This window comes from Tenrec ecaudatus, chromosome X, assembly GCF_050624435.1.
Source record: "Tenrec ecaudatus isolate mTenEca1 chromosome X, mTenEca1.hap1, whole genome shotgun sequence".
In the NCBI taxonomy this organism is placed as follows: Eukaryota; Metazoa; Chordata; class Mammalia; order Afrosoricida; family Tenrecidae; genus Tenrec; species Tenrec ecaudatus.
This window is the reverse complement of record NC_134548.1, coordinates 119,500,467-119,513,081: the sequence shown is the minus strand read 5'-3', so window position 1 is coordinate 119,513,081 and position 12,615 is coordinate 119,500,467. Positions and strand designations below refer to the sequence as shown.

Genomic DNA, 12,615 nt, shown 5'->3' with positions numbered 1-12,615 from the left:
TCAGGGTTTCCAAGACTTTAACTATTTCCAGGAGCAGATAACCTCATCTTTCTCCCAAGAGTTTGAACCACCAACCTTGTGGTTTGCAGTCTAGTGCCTAACCCAAAACATCATGAGGGGTCCTAATAATAGGTATTATATAAGTGTTTGGAGCCCCTCATGGTGCAAACAGTTAACACATTTGCCTGCTAACCAGAAGGTTGGCAGCTCAAGGTTCTTCCAAAGAAAGGTCTGACAATCTCCTGAAAAATTAGCCATTGAAAAATCCTATGGTGTGCACTTCATTCTGACATGCACATGGTTGCCATGAGTCAGAGTTGACTTGACAGCAACTGGGTTTGATTTGATGTAAGTGTTTGCTCTGTGAAATTCAACAGCAACAAGCCAACCAACAGCAGCAACAGAAAACCCAGGTCCCGGCTGTAGAAAGTGTCGGCATAACTCTTCATTTTGCTGATGCCAGAACGTGGGTAGGGAGATCATCGGGCTGTTAAGGGACCAAAGCAAATCCAGAACCCAGATCCGACTGACTTCAAAGTCTTGGCTTGAAACTGCTGTGCTAAACGGCTTCTCAGGACATGCTATTGGCCATTTGCTTTCTAGGAGGATTGGGAGGGAGAAACAAGTGGGCCCCTGTGAGTTCAGGTGGAAAAACAGCTGCAGATGTCTGGATCTCTGCTCCCCGCCATTGGAGGGAGTCGCCTACGTTCCCAGGTCCTTTGCACTGAGTGATTCATTTCCTTCCGTAGGAAGGTTCTGATTGTAGTTGGAGAGCTGAGCCTTCTGAGAACTGTATCCTCCTTTTTTTTCTGGGCAACCTCAGTCAAGTAATTTAACCTTTTTGCCTCTCACTTGCCCCAGCTGTCAAATGCAGGTGATGATACTTTCCCTACTCATCCCCTGGGGATCTGGGGAAGATTGAATGGATAGTGGATGTGGAAACATTTGGGGTGGGGAGCAAAACTGAGTGCTGGTACCAAAATTTAAGATGGTGGAGTGATCACAGCCCCCACAGACCACATTACCATGAGTGAGGTGTCAGTGTGGGTCTCGCAGGTATCCATCGCTCCCCTTATCAAACCTCATGACATTTTCCAGCTGGGTGGTATAGGAGGTGGGCCTTTGCCCACTAGGTCAGCAGTTTGAAACCACCAGCCACTCCACAGAAGAAAGACGGGACTTTCTAGTCCCATAAAGAGTTACAGTCTCAGAAACTCACAGGAGCAGTTCGGCTCTGCCCCAGACAGTCACTATGAGTCGGCATCAACTGGATGGCAGTAAGAAGGCACCTGCCTTGTAACAAGCTCAGTAGGGACTCTGGGAACCTCATTTCCTCTTTGGAATGACTGAGGTTTTTACATTTCACTCAGTGTGCTTCGAGTTATCATTGAGCATCATCTGGGTCACTGGGAAATGTTCCAGGAGTCCGAGCCAGTGTCCAGGGTCCTCTTCTGGGAGCCCTGCCATCTTTTGATTGGCCTCCTGTGTCAGGGGAGCCACGAACTGCCTCCTCTCATGAGCACACAATCTTGGTTATGTGCTTGCTCTTTAGCAATCTGAGAGGCAGCTGACCACTTCCCTTCAGGGGCCTTTGCCTCTCTGGGCTGCCCTTGGGTTGCTTATGTGCGTTGGGGGCTGTGTAGGCCTTAAGGCTATGCCTCTTGTCAGTTGCGGGAGTTCTTCACCATTTGCTGCCTGCTTCAAAGCTCTCCAGGAGCCCTGGTGGCATACTGGTTGATGTGTTGGGCTGCTAACTACAAGATCAGTAGTTTGAACTCACCAGCCACTCTGAGGCAGAAAGATGAGGCTGACTGTGCTTGTAAGGAGTTACCTTTTTGGAAACCCACAGGGTCAGTTCTACCCTGTCCTATAAGGGTTTCTATGAGTCTTCATCAATTGAATATCAAGGAGTTTGAGAGAGTTCAAGCTCTATAGGAAGGTACTCATCCCAGATAGAAATTGTGCTCTGGTTTGGTAGTCGAGGGCTTCTGCTTGAGAGCGATGAGGACACAGGAGGGCATTCGTGAGTGTGTGTGTGTCTGTGTTTATGCCACTTTGTGAGTGTGTTGGACAGAGGGAGGGTGCACATGTTTTGGGGCACACCTTGCCAGAGGGAGGGTGGACACGTTTTTGGGCACACCTTGATAGAATTGACCTAGCTACTTGGTCTTCACCCCAAAGCAGGACTTACTCTGGGATGGCCCCAAAAATTCAAATGGAGAAAATGGATTCGTGAATCTACTAGATCTAGCCATGTATGTTTCTTTTTTAAGTCTGGAAAATGAAGATAATGAATTTTCCTCCTTATGAACTTCAGGTCAATATGTAATAGTCTACTATTAAATATTAAATGTTACTTTCTCAGGAGCAGGAAGTAACATCAGGTTGTTTTTCCAAGTATATTATGCAGAATACTGAGTATTATTAAAAGGCAACATTTAAAAAGTCAACTGGAGGGAGCCGATTATAGGGATCTACATAAAACCTCCCTGGGGGGCAGACAACAGAAAAGTAGGTGAAGGGAGACGTTGGACAGTGTAAGATATGACAAAATAGTAATTTATAAATTATCAAGGGTTTATGAGGGAGGGGGGAGTGGGGAGGAAGGGGAAAATGAGTTGATGACAGGGGCTTAGGTGGAGAGCAAATTTTTGAGAATGATGAGGACAATGAATGTACAAATGTGCTTTTACATAATTGATGTATGTATGAATTGTGATAAGAGTTGTATGAGCCCCTAATAAAATGATTTAAAATATGTAAAAAATTAAGTCACTGGATAATAAGTTACACATGAAAGTAAACATCGCTAAGCTGGTTTCTTCATGTAGAGTGACATGGTGACTCTGCGAGAGGATTGGGGTGTATGTGTTAGGTAATAGTCGCAAACTTCAAACGTAAACTTTGTCATGGAGCTAAGACTATCTCTGCAACTTACACAGGCCATCAATCAATGAATTTCACCCCCCCCCCCCCCCCCCGCCTCTTAATTGTGAAAAGGAAGCCTAGTGGTGTAGTGAGTTACACGTAGGGCTTCTAGCCACAGTAAGCAGTTGGAAACCACCAGCTGCTCCTAACAGATTTATAGTCTTGGAAACCCACAGGGGCAGTTCTCCTCTGTCCTGTACGGTGGCTATGAGCTGGAACGGCATTGATGGCAGTGGGTCTGGAGTATTGTGAAAAGCAGTGAATTGGTGAAATGCATGGGGCACCTGAACATGTATCTGTCTTGATCCAAGGGTATTCCCCTTCAACATATTGAAATCTGAAACACCCCTCTCTCTCTCTCCCTCCCCTCCTTACAGCTCCCCTTTGAATTGGAGATCTATTACATTCAGCACGTTATGCTGTACGTGGTGCCCATCTATCTGCTGTGGAGAGGAGGTAAGGACGGCACAGCCACCCCTATCTTTTTCTCGTCTGTTTGGTTTTTGGGTTTGTTTTTTTTTTCCATTCATAATCTCTTGGGCACCTACCAGGGATCTTGAGCTGCTGTTTGGCTGGGTTTCTTCAGCATGCTTCATTCCAGATGCCAGGCAGTAGAAGCATAGGGGCATGGGCCGGGCCTGAAAAGAGTTGGAGTGCTTCTTAGTACCTTCCTGAGTGGGTGAGCATGGTAGCACTTTTGCAGGCTCCGGTTCGGGGCTTTTTGTCTGTAGTGGTTTGAGGCTTGCATGGAGCCCTCTACACTCTGCTATTCTTCAGGGATTGAGCCTTACCGCCTGCCTCCATATATAGTCTCGAGGCAGTCAAGTAAGTCACTGATCAGACCCTGGGGGACTATGAAATTGTGGGAAGAGGCAAGTGTAAGAGAAGTGATCCCCATGTAAGATCACCCAGTGAAAACCTTCATTTGGTCATGAGGGAAAGACCACAAACCTGGTAGGTAGAGAAGCTTATCCATCTGTGACTGCATACCGACTCTGAAATCATCCCCTCCCTCTATTGTACACATTGATGGCGTACCCTTTAGGCATATTGGGAGAGCCATTTCCTCTCCATAGTCTCCTTCTGAAAGACCCTATAGGAGGAAGGCAATCTCTTCTAATCGTTGCTACTAGCTGCTGCATCCTAGAGGCTGGGATTTTCTGGGACACCCTCACAGGCAGGAGGGGTTTCATTTCTTCCTGGCCCTGAAAATGGCATGGGGCATATGGATCCTTGAGGCCGCTAGAAGCTAGTTTGAGGGTTTCTACTGGGCTTGGCTAATGCTGACTTCATCTCACTCTATTTCTGAGGATTCTTCAGCACTTGTTCTATGAGATAGCATCATAGAACAAGCAACCTCAAGGCATATTGAAGGATGGGCACTTGCTTTCCATGCCGTCTGCGTACTGTCAAGAGATTTGTCCCTTGTGTACAGGTGTCTATCAAATAGACCTCTTCCCTGTAGCCTTATTTACATATACATTAAAGCTGTTTTTACCCTGTTCGACCACATGGGGTCTCATGCTGTCAAAGAGCACTTTCTTTTCATTTGCTCTCACAGTGCTTTCCCAATGAGCTTTAAGGGAAGTTCAAAGCCCAACATTTAGAAGGTCAGAGTCCACTATCCACTTCTTGGTTCTGTACCCTGTGCCACAAGGGAGCAGCCTCCTAATGGTCAAGTCTTAGTAGAGCACACGTTTTTTTCACCTGAACCAGCCAGGCAGCTGTCCCAGGGCTGTAGACTTTGACCCACTCATGGTCTCTGCTGTCCAAGAGTCCTGAAAGGACTGGTGAGTTTTGGCCAACTATGCTTGACTATTATTGAAATTTACTGGTACTCTCAGGTCAGCATAAAAATGTCAGACAGCTCGGGGATCTTTGACTGACATGGAAAATACTAAACAGAAACATTCCCTCCTGAACAAAAACAAGCTGGGACGCTGTATTCTCTAGAAGTGACTGTGGTCTGATTGGTGTCAAGTACAAGTAAACTTTAAGTCTCATTTATTTGCTATAGTTAGTTCTTTCCCCACTCCTCTGACCCCTGGTTCTGAGAAATCAACATATTGCCATTGAGTCGATTCCAATTCAGGGACACCCTGTCTACGGTTTCCAAGGCTATAAATCTTTGGTTATTTTTAAGGCTTTAAATCTTTCCAGAAGCAGATAGCCTCATTTTTCTCTCAAGAAGCAGGTGATAGGTTTGAACCACTGACCTTGTGGCCAGCAGTCCAATAATTAGAAGAGGATATCAATGGCTATTGTTTTTTTCACTTTCTACTGCATTTTCAATGGTATTATTAGCCTATCATACAATTATATAATTTAATAGTTCAATCATGTGAACAATTGTGCAATTATCACCACAATCAATTTCACAACATTTTCTTCTTTCTTGGACTCATTGTTAGCTTCTCATTTTCCCTATGATCTTCCCTGCCATGGCCCTAGGTAATTATTAATCCTGCTACTCTTTCTATAGATTTACCTATCCTGGATTTCATATACAGAAAATCATACAAAACACAAACAGGAAGCAAACAAACAAAAAACCAACTACAATGACAAAACAGTAAAACACCTCAATCCAAAAGAAAGCAGAAGGTCTGTCTAAGTAAGATAGGCTGGATGAACAATCTGGAGGAGAAAACAATGGGACCAACAATTCTGGGGGGACATGGGAGAGGGGGAGGTGGGGGGAAAGAAGTGGTGTTAAACCCTGGGATGAGGGAACAATAAATGATCCAAATTGGTGGTGAGGAGGGTGTAGGAGGCCTGGCAGGGCATGATCAGGGGTAATGTAACCAAGAGAATTACTGAAAGCAGATTGAAGACTGAGAATGATAGTGTAGACAAGAGGAAAGTAAAAGGAAATTGGGGAAAAGAGCTAGGAGGCAAAGGGCATTTATAGAGGTCTAACTAAAGGCATGTACATATGTAAATATATTTATATACGAGGACGGGGAAAGAGATCTATGTGCATATATTATAGGTTTAGTATTAAGGTAGCAGATGGACATTGGGCCTCCACTCAAGTACTCCCTCAATGCAAGAATACTTTGTTCTCTTAAATTGGCATTCTATGATACTCACATTCCCGATACAATTGCTGAAGACAAAGTGGGTGAATAAGCAAATGTGGCAAAGAAATTTGATGGTGCCCGGCTATCCAAAGATATAGCATCTGGGGTCTTAAAGGCTTGAAGGTAAACAAGCGACCATCTAGCTCAGAAGTAACAAAGCCCATATGGAAGAAGCACACCAGCCTGTGCAATCACGAGGTATCAAAAGGGATCAGTTATCAGGCATCATCAGAACAAAAAATCATATCATTGTGAATGAGGGGGGAGGAATGCAGGTTGGAGACCTAAAACCCATTTGTAGGCCACTGGACATCCCTGGTCTTGGGGAGGAGATGAGTCAGTCAGGGTCGATGGAGCAATGATGAAACATACAACTTTCCTCTAGTTCCTAAATCCACCCCCCCCCTACTATCATGATCTCAATTCTACCTTACAAATCTGGCTAGACCAGAAGGTGTACACTGGTACAGATAGGAACTGGAAACACAGGGTATCCAGGGTGGATGATCCCTTCAGGACCAGTGGTGTGAGTGGTGATACTGGGAGGGTGGAAGGAGGGTGGGGTGGAAAGTGGGAACCGATTACAAGGATCTACATGTGACCTCCTCCCTGGGGGACAGACAACAGAAAAGGGGGTGAAGGGAGATGTCGAACAGTTCAAGATATGACAAAATAATAATTTATAAATTATCAAGGGTTCATGAGGGAGGGGGTAGTGGGAAGGGTGGGGAAAAATGAGCTGATGCCAGGGGCTTAGGTGGAGAGCAGACGTTTTGAGAATGATGAGGGCAAGGAATGTACAAATGAGCTTGACACAATTGATGTATGTATGGATTGTGATAAGAGTTGTATGAGCACTTAATAAAATGATTTTTAAAAGAAAGCAGAAAATAATTAACAACTGAAACAACTTTGATATGTGTCAATAGGGAGATCAAATGATAAGGAACTGCATTTTAGCCTAATTATATCTTCCATAATCAACCTTACAGTGTTTTCTGTCTGATAGCATGGCAATTCACATCCCTAGACTATGATTGGAGGCTTAATTCATGTGGGGACCCTGCAAGTGGATTTCTTTCTTTTTTTTACGTTTTATTAGGGGCTCATACAACTCTTATCACAATCCATACGTACATCAATTGTGTAAAGCATATCTGTCCATTCATTGCCCTCATCATTCTCAAAGCATTTGTTCTCCACTTAAGCCCTCTGCATCATGTCTTCTTTTTTTCCCCTCCCCTCTATCCCTGCTCTCCCCTCCCTCATGAACCCTTGATATTTTATAAATTATTTTGTCATATCTTGCCCTTCACCCCTTTTCTGTTGTCCATCCCCCAGGGAGGAGGTCACATGTAGATCCTTGTCATCGGTTCCCTCTTTCCAACCCACTCTCCCTCTACTCCCCCAGCATCGCCCCTCACACCCCTGGTCCTGAAGGTATCATCTGCCCTGGATTCCCTGTGCCTCCAGCTCCTATCTGCACCAGTGTATATCCTCTGGTCTAGCCAGACTTGCAAGGGAGAATTCAAATCATGATTGTAGTCAGGGGGGGGGGGCATTTAGGAACTAGAGGAAAGCTGTATTCTTCATCGGTGCTACATCGCACCCTGACTGACTCATCTCCTCCCCTAGACCACTCTGCAAGGTCTGCAAGGGGATCTCCAGTGGCCGACAAATGGGTTTTGGGTCTTTACTCTGAACTTTCCCCTTCATTCACTATGGTAAGATTTTTTTTGTTCTGATGATGCCTTAATAACTGATCCCTTCAATACTTCGTGATCACACTGGCTGATGTGCTTCTTCCATGTGGGCTTTGTTGCTTCTCAGCTAGATGGCCGCATGTTTACCTTCAAGCCTTTAAGATCCCAGACGCTGTCTCTTTTGATAGCCAGGCACCATCAGCTTCCTTCACCACATTTGCTTATGTAACCCGTTTGTCCTCAGCGATTGTATCATGGAGGTGTGCACCCAATGATATGTTTTTTTGTTCTTTGATGCCTGATAACTGATCCCTTCGTAACCTCGTAATCACACAGGCTGGTGTGTTCTTCCATGTGGGCTTTGTTGCTTCTGAGCTAGATGGCTGATTGTTTATCTTTAAGCCTTTAAGACCCCAGTCACTATCTCTTTTGATAGCCCGGCACCATCAGCTTTCTTCACCACATTTGCTTATTCACCCGCTTTGCCTTCAGTGGTTGTGTTGGGAGGGTGAGCATCATAGAATGCCAATTTAATAGAAGAAAGTATTCTTGCATTGAGGAAGTACTTGAGTGGAGGCCCAATGTTCTTCTGCCACCTTAATACTAAACCTATAAGTATAGGCACATAGATCTATTTCCCCATCCTCATATATATTTTTGCATATGTACATGTCTTTGTCTAGACCTCCATAAATCCCCTTTGCCTCCCAGCTCTTTCCTCTATTTCCTTTGTCTTTCCTCCTGTCTCAATATCATGCTCCATCCCCACCTGGGTTTCAGCAATTCCTATTCATTATATTACTCTTGATCATGCCCTACCAGGCCTCACACACCCACCTCACCATCAATTTGGACCACTTGTTGTTCCCTTGTCCCCGGGTTTGTTAACACCACTTCCTTACCCCCCATTTCCCCCATGGAACTGTCGGTCCCGTTGTTTTTCCTCCAGATTGTTCATCCAGCCTATCTTATTTAAACAGACCTGCGGAGATAGTAACATTAACAAAAACAAGACAGAGGATAGCCAAGCAACAATATACAACAAAACAACAACAACAAAGAACAAAACAACACAACAAGAGGCCTTGAGGACAGTGACCCCAATTAGAGCAGCCAGTCCACAGAGAGGACCACATGGCCAGCCCCACTGTGAGACATGATGTCCCTCACTGACCCATGGCCCTGGGTGGGGGGCAGCATCGGAGACACAGTGTGGAAATTGTGCCCGGCCTGATCTCACCACACTGAGGCAAAGCACTGGGGGAGTGTAGCGGATCAGCAAGGGAATGGAGGGGCAAGGTCCCCAGGGAATCCTGAAGGTGGACTTTGGGGCCAGGGCGTGGTGCCCCAATAGACTGGACTGGAAAACGCTCCTAAAGGCCAACAAATGATCCTTGAAGCGAATGGATTTCAAGCTCCACTGTTATCCATAGCCTCCTGCAAACTAGGTATTCACAATTTAAGCTCTGATACCATTTCCTCCTTTAGATTTGGATTTTATTATTTACAGTCTTTGGGTGACACAGGCTATAGTATGCTTCTTCCACGTGCACTTAGTTTACACTTTACTTAGATGACTGCTTGTTTGAAGACAAGCCTTTAAGACCCCAGATATTATTCTTCCTGATAGCCAGGTACCATCTAGTTTCTTGACCACACTTTGCTATAATACCCATAGCTTCAGTGATCTCTTCTTGAGAATGAGCATTGAGTATGGCCATGGAATATCTCCTATGTATGGAGAGACTGTGCTTGGCATGGTTAGTGTCTTTTCTCATCATCAATAACCTTGTCTATCCTTGTATAGAGGCGAAAATCAAGGCTCAGAAATGTTAAGTGCCTGGCCCACAGCCATTCGTAGCTCAACCAGAATTCAAAACATCCAGCATCTTGTTCCATACTGGTGTTATTTCCCATAGGCCACAATGTCCTAGAGAACAGCTGCCTGTCTCCAAACTACATCAGATTGAGTGCCCCTTCTCCACACAACCATCCATACAACACATATTAAAAGTCGATGCCTACTGGATGTAAAGCATTTGTATAAGGAGCCAGAGATGCAAGGGACAGGCACAGACCTTCCGCAGGGATTTAACTGGAGGAGACCAGGCAGACAATGGTAATTCAGCATGATCAGTGCTACAGAAAGAGCACTGTGAGAGCAGAATATGATTTCCAAAGCCTAATTCACCTTCTTCATAATTTCTGGCAAGCGAATATTCTTAGAGAAAATCCTACTAGGAGCCCTATTCTCTAGCTTATGAGGTAACAGAAATGGCACTTTGTTGTATTTAAAAACAACAACAACAAAGTAAGAGGCTTGTCACTCCCATATTTTTAAACCTACTATATAGCCACAGTCATCAAAACAGTTTGATTGGTGAAATGATAGATACGAAAACCAATGGATAACAATCAAGAACCCAGAAATATAAGCAAGTACCTACAATCACTTGATTTTGGATAAAGGACTAAAACACATTAAGTGGGGAAATGATAACCTGTTCGATAAATGGTGATGGGAAAAATGCATCTTCACACCATGTACAAAAATGTTAATAAGATGGATCAATGGCCTAAATATAAACCCTAGAACTATAAAGACCATCAATAAAAAATTGGGACAAATTTCAGGACTCTCCTACAAGGACAAACATAAGGGCCCTAATTTAAGATATCAGTATAGTACCGAACATAATGAAAAATATCCCCCACTGTCGACGATAAAGGGAGAAAGATAGGACTCTACTCCCATAAAGAGTTACAGCCTACAACACAGAGCATAATCAATGGGACTGGATTCTCCATGCAGAAATTTTTGAATTGGAGAATATTTTGTTGTGTATATTTTGCCAAAAATTAAAAAAATTACTTGAATAGTAGTGAGTATAAGTGGATGAAGTGCTAATAAAACTGTTAAAAAAAGCTATGGCCTTAGAAACTCACAGGAACAGTTCTACATGGGTCCTTATAAGGTCTCTATTAGTCAGTATTGACTCAATAATTTGGTTTGTTTTATAGAAGATAAATCGGAGGACTGATACCTTCTAAAATACGACATTTATGTACATTGAAAGACTCATAAAACGAGTTAAAATCGAAAGCACAAATTGGGGAAAAATTTCTGGTAATGTTGCATCAGATCAAGAGCTAATCTCCAAAATGTATAGACAATGACAATACCTTACCAAGAAGAATATAAACCAAATCAAAAAATGGCACCAGGTATGAAGAGACAATTTCCTAAAGATGATAACCATGTGGCCAACAACCCCATGAAGAGAGGTCCCTGTACATTAGCAATAAGAAAAATAGAAATTAAAGCCATAATCATCCCACCAACACTCATAGAAAAAATAAAATAATAGTGTTGGAGAGTATGGGTAGAGAATGGAACCTGCATACATTGTTAAGAAATCATAGAATTGTGTCAGCGCTATGGAAAACAGTATAGCACTTCCTTAAACGCAAATAAAAATAAGATTCCGAAATCTTTCTGCTTGGTCTATACCCTAAAAGAAATAACGAACAAAACCCAACAGACTTATTCACACCTAGGTTTATTGCAGCAATTCCCACAATAACAAAGAGATGGAAACAATCACAAACTCCAGCTCTAGAGGAATGGATGAACCAAACATCAGGTATATTCATACACAAGAATATTGTTAGGCTGTTAGGTGCCATTGACTCAATTCTGACCCATAGCGACCCTATGCACAACACAGCAAAACACTGCCTGGTCCTGCGCCATCCACACTGGTCCTGTGCCTGAGCCCATTGTTGCTGCCACTGTGCCAATGGAATGTTATGCATCCTCAAAACACAATGATGAGTCTGTCAAACACACGGACAAAGTTGGAGACCATTATGCTTAACAAAATCAGTCAATCTCACAGTGGTCAATATTTTATGACACCATTATTATAAAAGAAAATGAAAAAATTATACACACACAGTTATTGCTAGGGACCCCTAGGCACTGGAACTCAGTGAGGATTTCCCTTGTAGGTCATATGAGATGCATTTCATTGAGCAGACCTCTGACTCCAGGCCCTGGGGGATGCATCCAAGTACGAACCCCACCCCCTACCACCACCCCAGGACTCGATGCACATCCCCAACCTTCTATCGTCTACTTTGCCAGCAGTGAGCCTCTGTGGGGCTTCAGTTAGTGTTCCAGCTCTTTGCTACCATCTGCTGTTCACCTGAGAATTATTCCATTTAGAGAACACCCTGTATTCATTCCCGAAGGCTGGTTTTATCTTGGATCCTGAGCCTAAGACCTAGTAAGCCTTGCTGAGGGGGGATTGGATCTGGAATGAATAGCCTTTGCAGGAGTTCATTTGTTTTTTTGTGTTTGTTTGGTTTTTTTTTTACCCCTGCTTTCCTATAGATAACTCCCTTGTCCAGGAATGCTCCAGCCCTGCTGGAGACATAAACCCACTGCCATCAAGCCCATTCAGACTCATCACAACCTGATAGGACAAGGTAGAGCTGCCCCTGTGGGCAGTGGAAATAGACAGCCTCATCTTTCTCCCTTGGAGAGACTGGTGGTTTTGAACTGATGCACAGTTAGCAGCCTAACACATAAGCCACTACATCACCAGGGTTCTTTGCTTGATCATGTAGGGCGTCTTTACTCTGGTTTGGGCCAGAGTTGGTGGTCCTTCGTAGGAATCTCATCTTTCCCTCATTCCTGAAGGCCTGAGCCACCACTACAGTCCCAGAGCCTACCTTGGCCATTCTGCACTGTTCTCCCTCCATCCTAGCTCTTCTGTTCTCTGCTTCCTTTCACCCCCAATTCATTGCTTGTAGACTGCTTGAACTATTTTTTTCTGATAACCCCTTCTCCCCACAGCTCTTCAAAGATCACAGAAGTCTTTCTCATTCTTGCTTGT

At 44.0% G+C, this 12,615-nt stretch overlaps 1 protein-coding gene across 3 annotated transcripts in view; it reads left to right on the top strand.

The window, feature by feature from the left end:
- The window catches only part of TMEM164 (transmembrane protein 164), a 247,122-nt gene that overhangs the window by 186,353 nt on the left and 48,154 nt on the right, over nucleotides 1-12,615 (top strand). For all 3 annotated transcript variants that reach the window (XM_075538894.1, XM_075538895.1, XM_075538893.1), the window contains one exon: nucleotides 3,306-3,384. In XM_075538894.1, the coding sequence (XP_075395009.1) occupies nucleotides 3,306-3,384 (79 nt within the window). The remainder of the gene's footprint in view (nucleotides 1-3,305; nucleotides 3,385-12,615) is intronic.